The following is a 13644-nucleotide window of genomic DNA, read 5'->3' as shown; positions in this document are numbered from 1 at the left end:
GGGGTGTCCAGAAGAAACTGAAGGGGAGAGATGAAGGCATAAAGATTAAATAAATACAGCAGTCAGGACCTCATCAATCTTAAAAGCAAATTCAACTGCTGTGTAACAAAGAAAATGGTCAACAGAATAAAGGGACAATCTACAGAATGGGAGAAAGTATTTGCAAAGCAAACATCTGATAAGAAGTAAATGTATCTTAAATAACTCAATACCAAGAAAACAAGCAATGACTTTTTTAAAGAGACTCTGAATAGACATGTCTGAAGAGCTTAACACAGGGCAAACGTGGGTAACAAGCACAGGAAACTGTTTAGCATCTCTAACTGAGGTTTGGATGAGAGTGGCCCCCATAAGCTCACGTTTGAATACTTGCTTCCCAGTTGGTAGAACCACTTAGGAAGGCTTAGGAGTCTTACTAGAGGAGGTGCTTTATTGAAGACTTAAGGCTTCAAAACTCCACAGTTTCCCATGTGTCTCTCCCTCTGGTGTGCTTCTATATCAGGATAAAGCCCTCAGCTATAGCTACAACAACATGCCTGTCTGTGCTACACCTTGACAGGATCACCATGGACTTTAAACCTCTGAATCCGTACGCAATTCCCAGTAGACTCTTCCCTCTGTACAGTGCCTTGGTCACTGTGCCTCATCACAGCAATAATAAAGTAACTAAGATGCTAATAATTTGGGGAAGAGGGGAGTTAAACCACAAGGAGATACCACCTCATACCTGCTAGAAAGACTATTACCAAAGAGACAAAGAGGTGTTGGAGACGATGCAGGGGGAAAAAGTCCTCTGTACACTGTTGCTAGAAATGTAAGACATTATGAAAAACAGAATGGAGATTCCTACAAACATAGAAATGGACTGAACATGGGATCCATCAATCCTGTTCCTAAGTATACTGCCCAAGGACACCAGTTAGCTTAAGAACATCTGAGCACTAAAGTCTTGGCAGTTATTCAAACTATCCAAGATACTGACAGAACACAAGTATATCTGGGGGATTAAATCAAGGGGGAAAGTAAGATATATACATATATAATGAAATGATTCATCAAAAATTAAATCCTACTATTTGCAATATGAATAGATATGAAGAACATTTTGCCAAGTAAATAAGACAGGAACAGAAAAACAATACTGTATGACCTCACATGCATGTAGAATTTTTCAAAAGTCAAGGACCAGCAAGATGGCCTGTGGGGTAAACACACAGGTCACAGAAGCCTGATAACTGAAATTTATTCTCAGACTCCACATAAAAGTGGGAAAACACTGAACTCCACAAAGTTGTCCTCTGACTACTAGGCCATATGTATGCCCCACATGAACAAGACTCAAACATGCATACACACACACACACACACACACACACACACACACACACACACGTGAGCACGCCTAAGCAAAGTATTTTCTATGCGAATTAGACAGGTGATTCAGAACTTAAATGATCCTGGCTACTTTGAGCCTGTTGATCTGCCATCTGAGAATTCCCCACCACTGATGTGCTTGTATGAGGTCTAGTACATTCTTGAGAACAGAAAGAAGAAAGAGAGAGTGTGGAAGGACAAACTGGCATGTCCTAACCATAAGTTTACGGTGTTTTGGATGAGCGGCTCCAGGGTTAATACTTCTAGTTACAGTGTCTTGTTCTCTGTTGCCCTGAACACATTTGGGAACAGACCTTCTCCAGACTTACCTTTCTCAGCTTATCTTACATTGACTTCATACTAGTTTTCTAAGCCCAGTAAAGAAGGAACCTTATTTTCTAATCAATAAGGACATATGTTAGGATGTTTCAGCATGGTCTCTATCTGCCCCAAGTCCTTATCATTTGTCCTCTGTAGACAAACTGTTCTTCAAACAGCTTCTGCCACTGTCTAGGTACTCTCCTCTTCTAGATGCTTCCTTCCAGCCTAATTGGCATGTGCCTCCAACAGACTGCCATAGGCCTCTGCTTTGATTTCAACAGGAATTCTATCATTAGAACCATCATAGTATAGTACTTGCCTCCTACTCAAACCGGACTGTATATATATCTCTCCAGTTTAGCAACTGTAGGAATGACTAAGAAAAATGCCCTCTTGAGAGCCTTCACTTGCCAGGAGGTCTGATATCTGCCATTAAAGAAGACCCAGGCCTCTTAGTTATTTGTTTAAGGTCTTTTTTTTTAACATACCAGAGTTTCTCCAATAAACATACCCAATAAAATAGAGTTAGGGATTGTTCATAATGTTCATTATGTGTGAACTTGCAGTCATGTCGCAGGCTTTCTGTTTTACTGATCTGTCAACTCCTCCACCCTCCAAGGTCCCCACCCATGTATGCTCCTTTAGGCTGGAAGACAGCTCACCTTGACCTGGGCCCTTGGCTGGTTCCCACCATTGATCCTTCAGGTCACAGAGCCAGCTGGACTCCCGACTCCCTGCAAACTTTTATTAATCAGCTAATATGCAACTAATGACAACCCTGAAACTCACCAGTTGCTACAGTTTCCTTAATTCTCTCTAAAATTGGGCTTTCTACCCCCTTGTTAAAGCAGATGTCCTTTCATTGTAACTTCCAAATAATCCTACAATAAATCTGCAGCGTTTCTGCACATGTGCTCAGCTTTTTAGGTCACCGTCCTCAGAGCTGAGCCGATGTAAAAGGAGCCAGGAGAGCTTTTCTTGATCTTCTAGTGGTGTGTGTTACACCATCTCCAACATCGATAGAGAAAATCCAACCAACCAGGTGTTCCCCTGCCTCTGCTTTATCTCAGAATCCCTTACCATTACCCCTCATGTCCTTAGAGAAGGGCCCCGCCTCTCCATGTTTTCAGTGGGACTAACCTGATCTGCCTATCTACGGAGTTCATTACAGTAGCACAGAATCAGAGTTACTGGAGAGACTCAGCAGATCCTGAATTTTTAACAAGCGTAAGAAGCCTCCAGGGCATCTACAGTACACCTGAAAGTGGACCAAGCCGGGACTGGGGCAGAAATGGAAAAGCTACCTTTATTCCTTGCTTCCAGTGTACCATGATACAAAGATTATCACCTTCTAAGTGTTCTGTGAAATGCAGAAATCCCCAGGGTTCCCTAGATAATCACTGGATTAGTGCTCCTTAGGAGATAAGTGATCAGTTTACATGTGCTCACTCCTTTGTAAGAATTGGGATGCTAAACTCTAAAATAACACATGGATTGAAAGCATACTTTATTATCCTGAAGCAAGAGTCGTAAGCAACATAAAGCTAGAAGATAAAAATTAAAAATAATCAATACAATCTCCTAAATACAGCATAAAGAAAAATGGAAATGTAACTGAAATTCTATGACTCTTCATGTTAGTGAAACACTATTTGTCAAAGGGAAAATCCACCCTGAAAGCAAGGCAGGAGTCAAGAGAGATAAGTACATTAACAGGTGACTCTGTAACCTCACCACTGCCTGGTGAGGAACGATAGTTCACCATCCTGACCCAACTCTTAATACATCTCCAAAGTCAAAGTCAAGATCCTAACCTGCCCTTGATGGGTAAGGCAGTTGCTGTCTAAGAAAACCTGTGTTAAAGGTCATTCAGAAAGTTTTTATATACTATACTCAAAGCACAAGTAATTAGAAACATACTGTTCCCACATCACGTGAATGTTCCCCACACTAAAAACAACACAGCACATGAAACAACTTTTTCCAGTATTATCCCATCCACCCTCATAGGACTCTAGAAGTCTTGGCCTCCACAAATTAGAGGTTGGCAAAGCAGATCCACACATATGGCCCTCACTTCTATACAGTTTGGGAGAAAGGGAGTTCGTGAAGAGAAAGGACAGCACCCCATGTGCCTTGGAGCCTTGGAAGCCTCAAGTATTCACTGGATTTAAGAAAATCTATGATGGGATACAACTCTGGATTGCAACATGTGACTTCCTTGAAATCACAAACACAAACATGAGCGCAAGCTAAGATTTTAATGCTGGGCCCTAAGGCCAAGTGCCCACTGGTAGGAGGAATAGGATGAGTGCACACTAGAGGGCGGTTGGTGGGGGCCTGGCAGCAGAGCACGGCTGAGCGCCGGTCTCCACCTTATCACCAGGAGCGTCAGGATTGTGTGGTTCCATGAAGCTTCCTCAATTCTAACAGCTAGGCTTTCCCTTACACAAGTGGATCATTCACAGCATAAACTAAAGATACCAGTATGTCATCTCTGATTTGCAAAGTAAAAGTGGGAAGATACATAAAAGGAAAAGGCAATTTGAACTGAGACAGTTTGGCAAGGAAAAATGCAGGGAGACACTGCTAAGACAGCGTTTGTGAAGCAGATCATGCACCAACAATTAAAATATTCTGAATTCTACATCTCAAGAATATAGTCCTACCAGCATCCAAAGAGCTGCACAAGTCAGTAAGAATCAATCTCTCCAATATATGAAACATGGGCAAACAGTTTCAAATTAATCATAAATGGTTAGTAAGCTCATGTAAAAAAAGTCTGGTGTTAATTATATTTCATGCAGCAAATTTTTTGGTTCTAAATAACCTACGATTATCCATCCCAAAGTAGTTGATCTGATTTTATTCTCAAGAAAAACTTAAATTCTGCTTATCAGGGGTGTATGTATGTGTGTGTGTGTGTGTGTGTGTGAGTGTGTGTGTGAGTGTGTGTGTGAGTGAGTGTATGTGTATGTGTGTGTATGTGTGTGTATATGTGTGTATGTGTGTGTGTGTGTGTTCACACTGTGTTGTGAAAACTGATCTGAATTGTCAGGATTAAATGCTTATTCTGCCTCAGTCTCCTAAGTAATCAGACTACAAACCTACGTCATCATCCTTGGCTCCTTAGCTTTTCAATACAGAACAGAACGAAAAAGAGGGGAGGGGATAAAGGAGATTGAAAGGGAAGGGGGTGCGAATCAGAGCTTGGAATGTTATCCCACACTGTGACCCTAGCATTTACTGCTTAAAGAAGGAGTTTTATAAGTTCAAAGGTCACCTGAACTGTATGTAGTGTGGCCCTAAGAAGAGAGGGAAGGTAGAAAAAAGTCAGGGTTAGGAATGCAGCTGGATCCTTGGAGTGCATGTCTAGCATACAGTGGGTCTGCCATCCACAGCGCCACATAAATAAAACAATGCAGTAATGGACATCAGTCTAAAAATGGAAAAAATATTATACTGGACAGTGGGAACAAGGTTAAGCCTTTAGTAAGCCTTCCAGATTGCTTCTGCAACACTCCATGGTTATCTATGCATGTGATGACCAAGTAGCTCCAGTCAGAGACTGAGGCACAGCTCACTCTGCAGGCACGTGGACTAGTACTGTATGGAGTGGGCCCATTATTTGAATGACCCTACCCAAAAGGAGACTTTATAATCACTCTACAGCTCACTTGACCAAACCAAAGCCAGATGAAATTATGGCCTACCAAGCAGGATCTGTGGTCCAGATAAAGTAATGAAGACCATCTGTCCATCCAGTAAGGGCCAAGTGCTACTGAGCATATTAACGTAACATGCTGTAAAGTCAACTCTTCTGCAGTCTGAGTACAGAAAAGATCAAACTAAATGAAAGGTTCCAAAAAGAGTCTTTCTAAAAGATTCACAATGAAATTATAAACTGACTTAAATCTGTGGTGGAGACAAGAAAATAAGTCAACAGAAAACCTTATAATTAGTGGATTTATCATTCATTCCTTTGTCTGTCTGCGGTTTCTATGACAAATTGTGTTTTTCTTAAAGTACTGAGTCCAGCTTTCCTAGATCCTAGGGCTACACACAGATTAGAATGAGGACTTCTCTGTGCCCTGTACGGCTAGAATGCCCATTTCTGTTTGCTTGTTTGCTGTGGTTCTTTTTATATTTCTGTTTTACATTTTGTTTTGTCTATATAGAGCAGAGTTCACCCAATCGGTAATGTACTAACATGTTCTCTCTGTTATCAAGATTACCTAGCTGCACATCTTTATACAACAAATAAACTAAACCATATATCTGGCAAGATATCTCAGTATGTTATGGTTCTTGCCCCCAGTCTGACCTGAGTTTAATCTCTGGGACCCACATCATATGTAAATGGAGAAAGTCGACTTCCCTGCATGTTATCCTGTGGTCTACATACAGGCTCACACAGGCACATGCACACAAACATACACACACACACACACACACACACACACACGCGCGCGCGCGCATGCACATACCATAAAACATTTCTTTCCTTTCTTTTAATTAAAAGTGGATCACAGACCTACAAATAAGAGAACTACAAAACTTGAAAACACGGGCATAAACATGGAGTATGCAAATAGATATTACACAAAAAGAGTAAATAAGAAATAGATAGAACCTGACTTTATTATGGGATGGTTAAACTTCACATTATCAAGGAACATATTATCAAGGAACAATCTTTCAATCATATTTCTGATAAGAAACCTGCATTCAGAATATATAAAGAGCTCTTACAACTCAATAGTGAAAGACTGATAAACGATATTAAAAACTGAAAATGGATATGAATGAACAAAAACAGCAAACAGTAAGCTAGCAGGCACATTAAAAGATGACAAACATCATTAATGTCACAGAAATCCACTAGAGAGCAAAGCCAGGTACAGCAGACTCTATTTATATGAAGGCTCTAGAATAAGTAAGCCTGTGGAAGGAGACAAGGAGATAAGTGTGGTTGTCTGGAGAACTGCTACTGGTTTAGTCACTTTTTTTTTTTTTTGAGGAAAAAAAATGCCCTAATCAATTATGATCATGGACACAGAATTATAATAGGCTAACAATGAATTTTATATTTTAAATAGGTGATTTATACTGTTACATAAATTATATCTCAATAAAGCAATGCAACTCTATTTTTCCTACAGAAACAATTATTTTGTCACTGTGGCAAACAGGCACAAACTTTGTTTTATTTTCTCTAAGGTGTTCAAGAAGCAACACATATGCAAACATTACAATCACTAATGAGAGACATCAGAAGTCATGACCCCAAATATACCCAGCAGGCACACTCATCCTAAAGGAGAAACACAGGGAAGCTAGAAAGCCAGCCTCAGCAAGTATCTGCATCTGACATGGGGGTGGGAGTGTGCCATCACTCACTGCCTGAAAAGCAACAGGCCATGAGGGCCCCACTCCTGACCTGCTCTGCTCTGCAGAGGACAGTCCACATGAGTGTGGCTGGGGCTCACCCTGTGCCAGTCTACATGCTCCTCCCTGCTTCTCACAGACCCACCCCAGCCCCACTCCGCAGGAAGGACACACCACACATTTACGAAAACCTCACCTATATCTGGGGACAAACTTTAATGCATACATAGCACTGTAAAAACAAATCGTAATATCATCTGGAGTAGAAGACTGCCTTCAAAAGGAAGTCCGAAAATTTAATGAAATTGAATGGACCCTGTAGGAAGCATAAATTCAGGGAATACGGGGTAATCTTGGAAAAAAATCTGACCAATTACTTAGAAAATCACAATGACGTATCTATGAAAGAACTGCAATGAAGATTAACAGGAAGGTGACTGAAACTATGAATATAAGTATTGATTTAAAAAAGTTTGGGGGAGGGTGTCAAGTGATTTTACAACAGGAATGAAAAAGTAGTAGGCACGAAACATAAATACAATAATAAGAAGCTCGGGAGTGAGTAACGGCTGTAACATACAGAGGAAAAACAATTGAACAATAACAGAATGGACATGTCCAGAGGTAAAGGGAGCTGTGACAGAAAGGTCTTCACGATCATCAAGCCAGAACAAAACTCATCCTCCAGAAATGCAGGGTAGAGCGAAAGCCTGCAGAGTGATCAGAAACGATGAGTAGTGATAGGCAGGGAGCAAATATCAATTTGTCAGCACTGAGGGATCAAGAAGTATGACGGCAGGACAGCAGAGGTGCAAAGGGAATGGGTAACCTAAGACTTCAGTTCCAGGGGGAAAGCAATCACACACACACACACACACACACACACACACACACACACACACACACACGAATGAGGAGAACAAAGCAGTACACCTAATCAGAATTAAGTCTAGGTTTGCAGACAACAGTTTTGTAATGGCCTAGAAAAAATTTAGCACAAATTCACTTATCAGACGGTTAGGATAAGAAGCATACCTCCCAGACGGAAATAGATTCCTCCTACAATTAACACAGTGACAATATATTTAAGAAAAGAAAAGGTGACCATCCATCTGTCCATCTAAGAAAATGCTGCTCCACCCCCCAGACTCCTTGAAGTGCTCCAGTGCAGTCTACCTTTCGTGGCCAGCAGAGGGCGCGCACACACACACAGGCGCTACTCCTCTTCCCCTTCAGGCACAACTACATACACTACTAGGGTATGTAGTGGCTGCTCTTAAGTGCAAAAGCCACATTTATCTATTTAGAGTCGGTCTGTATTAAAAGTTCAAAAGCCTTTGTCATTGTTAAAATATAAAATGTAAATACCACAAGTCTGGTCTGAGTAAAGGCAGATTCCAGAGGCTTCTGATGGAAAGCTGGAGAAGCAGAGAGCTTGCGCCCTCACCTCCATGACGTCATGAGCCAACTGCTCAGTTACCTTGAGAAGGGAAGCTCTACATAAGACTTAAAAGTGCAAGCAAGAGAACACACACAGACACACACACACCATATAAATCTGCCTCAGATAGCCTATATAAGCCAACTGTCTTCTCATTTTACATAGAGAATCTGTAAGCAGGAATTACTGAGGCAAATGCCAGCAATGTTCCTAACAGCAAACTTACATGCGGGCAGAAAAACAAAATGAAGAAGGAATATCCCAAACTCAGTGACAGGGACATGGGACGTAGGCCGAGGGTGTGGAGAAAGCGCTCCCAGCATGTGCAAGATCAGGGCTAAAGAGCACAGTGTTAGTGGAGCCTGGAGGGCAGAGAGGAGAGCTGACCCTCCCGACTCCTTCTGTCCTGTATAATTTACTCAAGACTCCACTTCTCATACAGACACGTCATTTTACAACAAAAAGCCTAAAGTTCACACTATACTTACAATAACATGTATACTATTTTTTATGTAAAAAAAATAAATGTTTACTTCTAACAGACTAAAAGTGAAGCAGCCTATTTTTCTGATTAAGTTTGGGAATAAGAATATGAACCAGAACAATCTTTCTGTTGGCAGCTCGATAAATGGCAATTTCTACCTAGTTAAGATCTAAAGCTATCCTATTATATATGATGAAATATGCCTGGGATCCCAAAACGCGAGAGGATGAGGCAGGAGGACGGTAAGTTAGAGGCAATCCTGGGGTGTATAATAAAATTCCTGCCCCTTATAAAAAAAATCTGGTCAATAAATAAATACAGAAAGAGAAATACAGAAAGAGAAAACAAAAACCACCAGCACGGAGGCCTGGACCATTGCATAAGGAACAGTCAGTCAATGAACACTGAACGAAAGGATGTCCGCTCAGATCCGGAACAAGAAGACAGACATGATATGAGAGGTAGCCGTGCTTGGGATTTGGGATGCTCTCCTCCCTGCCATCCCCCCCGCCCCTTCTCGTCACTTTCCTATGGTGGCACTTGGTAGGTAAAGCAATGGGAGATCATGAAGTAAGATCAGGCTCTAGTTCAGTGACTCAATTTCATTGCTCTTGCTGGGAAGAAAGGAAAAAACCCACACTGACGAAGAGCAGCATGCCCTTCAATTAATTCCAGGTTATAGGTCATCACTGCAGGAGAGTCAAGGCAGGCACTTGAAGTAGCTGGTTACACCCACGGCAAGAGAGCAGAGAAATGAATGCATGCACGCTTACTGCTCGGCTCCCTACCTAGGGCTGCCCACATTCAGGTCGAGTCTTTCCATCTCAGTTGACTAAAATTAGAAGAATCCCTCACAGGCCAGCCCACCTAGACAATCCTTCACTGGGCCTCTCTCTCCGTTAATGTGGATTTAACAACTAAACTAACTAGAAATAGAATAACTTTACACCTAATAGTCCATTGTTTTAGTGTCGGTTCACTATCTGTAATTTTAAATCCACCAAGGACACACAGACTGTTTCCTAATCATGTGCACATCTTCCTCTTAGGTTCCTGCTGTACCTTAATGGTTTGCCCCAGTTTATGTTTATAGAACACTATTTTACAGTTTCAGAATATCCAGTGGGGTTTGGGTCTGGTTATCTGTGTTATAAATGCTGACTATCCTTCCCAAAGAGCTTCCTTGCTTTATACAAATAATACTAATTGTGGGCCTGTCATTTTAGGGATGTATTTGTTAATGTAGACCTTTATATGTCCTTAACTGGGAAAAAAAAAAAAAAAGGACAGTTTTGCATTAAATCCTGCAAGTTTGTGACATTTCTTTGTCACTTCCTAGGCTTTGCACAGACTCTCATTGGTGCCCTACCTCAACGTTGGGCTTCAATTCCACAAGAAATGAATTTTCCCCTACCTTCAGAACTCCGGGAAAACTGATGTGCCAAGCCACAACCCCACACTCTAACAGCTTCTAGGTAATGCACAACTTTTCTAGCCAAAATTTCCACGCACAGTGCCCAGTTTTACAAAAACTACATGCTAGCTTCTTGTGCTGACACTGTTCAGTACTTGAACTGTTCTCATCAGAACAAAAATATCCTTTCCTGGGCCTGCTGATGATGGAGCCAGCCTTCTCTGACTTTGATTCCTCTGTCCAGCACGGGGAACTTCCCTTCACGCTCTCCTATCAACTCGGGGTCTGTTGTGTGTCCTGTTCTGTATCAGCCCCCAGTGCACCATGCTGTAGGAGTAATCTGACTAGAGTCCACTCTTTAGAGAGCGCCACATTAACAGGAACAACTGCATATACCTTTCAAGTTTGGATACTCTTTACCATGAACTCAACTCTATAGCCATAGGAGAATTACAAGTTTCGGTATAATTACCGTAAATATTAAATATTAACATCAGGAGAAATAAGGTGATGGACCAAGAACATTAAAAATACCATTTAATCCTTTCATAAGACTTAGTAGAAAACAGATCTTCATTTTCTTGTCAATAAAAATGTTTCTAAAATTCTTTCTACATGTACTTATAATTACAATATTTATAGCATTAAACTTTAAATTATATAATGATTCAAAAGACTTATAAAACATTAGACTTGAGCTAGTACAGTCTTAAAGCTGTAAAAATTACACATTTCTCTTGCCCTTCCCACTTTATCCTTTGGCTCTACAGTTTAGACTTAAAAGTTTCATCCACGTTCTCACATGACTTAACAATAATGATCTGAAAAAGAAGAAAGAAAAATCTCAAAGCATGCCTCTGGCCCAATGACTTATGTGTGATTTCCTTTCAAGTGCTTTGTTTTGTAGTTTTCAAGGACAATGTTTTCAAGGACAAATCTCAAAGGACTAAGGAAGAGACTCCAGCATATACCATACACTGAATCCAAGCCAATTAGTGTTAAGGCAGAAATGACAAGTTTTCCCCACACAGAGTCACCGCCCACCGCCCATCGTCCCTTCATTCCAGTTTCTGTTGTTACTTTTAAAAAGCATAAACTCCAAATATGTTTGGTTTCCCAGACAGCAAAGCAAAGGGTAGGTTACGAACATTCCAGGAAAAGTGGTCATAAATTTGAATTTCTCTTGGGTAAATATCAAGGAATAAAACGGTCAGGTGGTATGAAGGGTGTATGTTTCCCTTAACTGAATTTTAAATATTTCACACAACTCTAGGTAAGAAGCCCAACAGATGCACAATCTTGCCAATAGCTCTATTCACTATTGACACAGAGAGCACTACCCATTGTTTTCATAAGTAAAAATTGTGTTTCATCAGAGTAAAAATGGGAAAAAAGCAGAAATCCACAAGGTGACATCTAAAGTTCAAAGCAGCGAAGGATTTCCAAGCTGTCTTAAGGTGATTATGAATAGAGAAATTATAAAAGACTACAAGAATTAAGTGCATATGCATGCATTGACTTCTTAGAAATCTTAAAATGTTGTTCCACAATACCAACTATCATGCCAATATAAAATACAGAATCACTCGTTCTGTTTTCAACCAAACACCGAGCACATTAGGTCAAACCCCTTATACATGTAAAACAGCGTTAGGTAACGATGCAGGTGAAAAGACGATGATTATCATTGTAAGAGGAACAGTTGAAGGTCAGGGATACGGCCATGAAGACCTGCTATCGTCCTCATTAATACAACAATCACACCAGAAGCACCTGCTATGTCCCAGCACGATTACGAGGTCTTTGCATATCACAGAATGATTGAGACCTATCACTGAGATCAATTTTCCAGACTAGAAAGTTGGTGGCTAATGTCCACACTGCCACAAGGTTGTGAGCTACAAGCATGGGATTCCCAGGGTCTAACTCCAAAGCACAAATTCTCAAGGCTTCCTGGCTTCCAAAAGGCCGATACCTGCCTTCACCACCACTTTTCCACAGACACAGATGAGAGTTCTGAGACTCTTTAAAAAAGACTGCATCTCTCACACTCTCTTAGGAAAATGTGCTCCGTGTTCTGAAATGCGTGGCTCCCATGGATTGAACGCTCAAGCTTTAGGGTCAGGAAACTGACAGGAAATTATCTCGATTCCACCTCTTGATGAAGGGGATAACAGAGGCAATGTACGGGACTTCCCTGAGGATCAAATAAGATGCACTATTCAAAGTACACAGTATAGTGCTGGAATGGGAAGGAAGTAGCTAGTTGAGAGGATTGCTGATAGCAGTACTCACGCCAGTTCTATCTGTTCTAAGCTGTTCTGAAGAGTGTTGCTTCTAATTCTACAATGTGACAGTAATTTTTCAAATGAAAGCTCTCTTAAGATTACATTGTCTAAAACACTTGTGGAATCGACTCTCCATAGCATGTGACAGTAGCCAAAACTAAAGGACAGTTATATAGAACAACGATAAATGTGGAAAATAAAATCTTAGTAGCAATTAGTTAATTCTGGAAACCTGAAGTATCGGAAGCTGAAAATTATCCGGAAAGCAGACTTGAAATTACCTAGAGCAAGCTGTAGGGACTACATCCAATTCTAGCATTGGGAAGACTGCTCTAGAGAACAGCTGGAGCACACAGGCTTCCCAAGGGTGAGCAGGAAGTGATGCCGGTAAGTACAGGATGCAGAAATAAGTAGGACCACACATCTTTTACCTGGAAGGCAATGTTACAAACACTTACTAGCATCCGGGGTTTTCTCTTCTGACTTGCCAAACAGAAACTCGTACTTTGCCTTGGCGACACTCTGGGAATGTGCTGATGCATTGTTAACCCAAACAAACGGCTCTGCCTGCAAAATGAGAACCAAACAAAGACATCATCACGAATGCAGCATAACAAATAATGAGCAAACAAATCGCCCAGGAAGGGAATGATCAAGCCATCATGCTAGAGATGCTTGATACACTACCATATAATCACTCAAAAGGAAATAAACAGAAAAAATCAAAATACAACCAGGACACATGGTTTCCTCAGTGAGACCAAGCCAAAAGAATGGTAAACCTGTGATGTCTATGGGGGTGAGGAGGAACACACGCAAAGCCTGCTACGGCTGTGCAGCAGGCTTATGACAAACTCTTCTAAAACACTTATGTAGAGCAGTACAGAGCCTGCTAAGTAAGCACAGTGAGCTAAGTCCCATACCTAGAATGTAT

At 41.0% G+C, this 13644-nt stretch overlaps 1 protein-coding gene across 18 annotated transcripts in view; it reads right to left on the bottom strand.

The window, feature by feature from the left end:
• Psd3 (pleckstrin and Sec7 domain containing 3) overlaps nt 1–13644 on the bottom strand; it is a 563941-nt gene that overhangs the window by 318756 nt on the left and 231541 nt on the right. For all 18 annotated transcript variants that reach the window (XR_010058293.1, XR_010058294.1, XM_039094961.2 and 15 more), the window contains one exon: nt 13169–13277. Coding sequence is in view for 15 of the 18 variants with exons in the window: in XM_039094961.2 (XP_038950889.1) it covers nt 13169–13277 (109 nt within the window). In the remaining 3 variants the exon portion in view is untranslated. The remainder of the gene's footprint in view (nt 1–13168; nt 13278–13644) is intronic.

This window comes from Rattus norvegicus, chromosome 16, assembly GCF_036323735.1.
Source record: "Rattus norvegicus strain BN/NHsdMcwi chromosome 16, GRCr8, whole genome shotgun sequence".
Lineage (NCBI taxonomy): Eukaryota > Metazoa > Chordata > Mammalia > Rodentia > Muridae > Rattus > Rattus norvegicus.
This window is presented reverse-complemented; position numbering and strand designations above follow the sequence as displayed.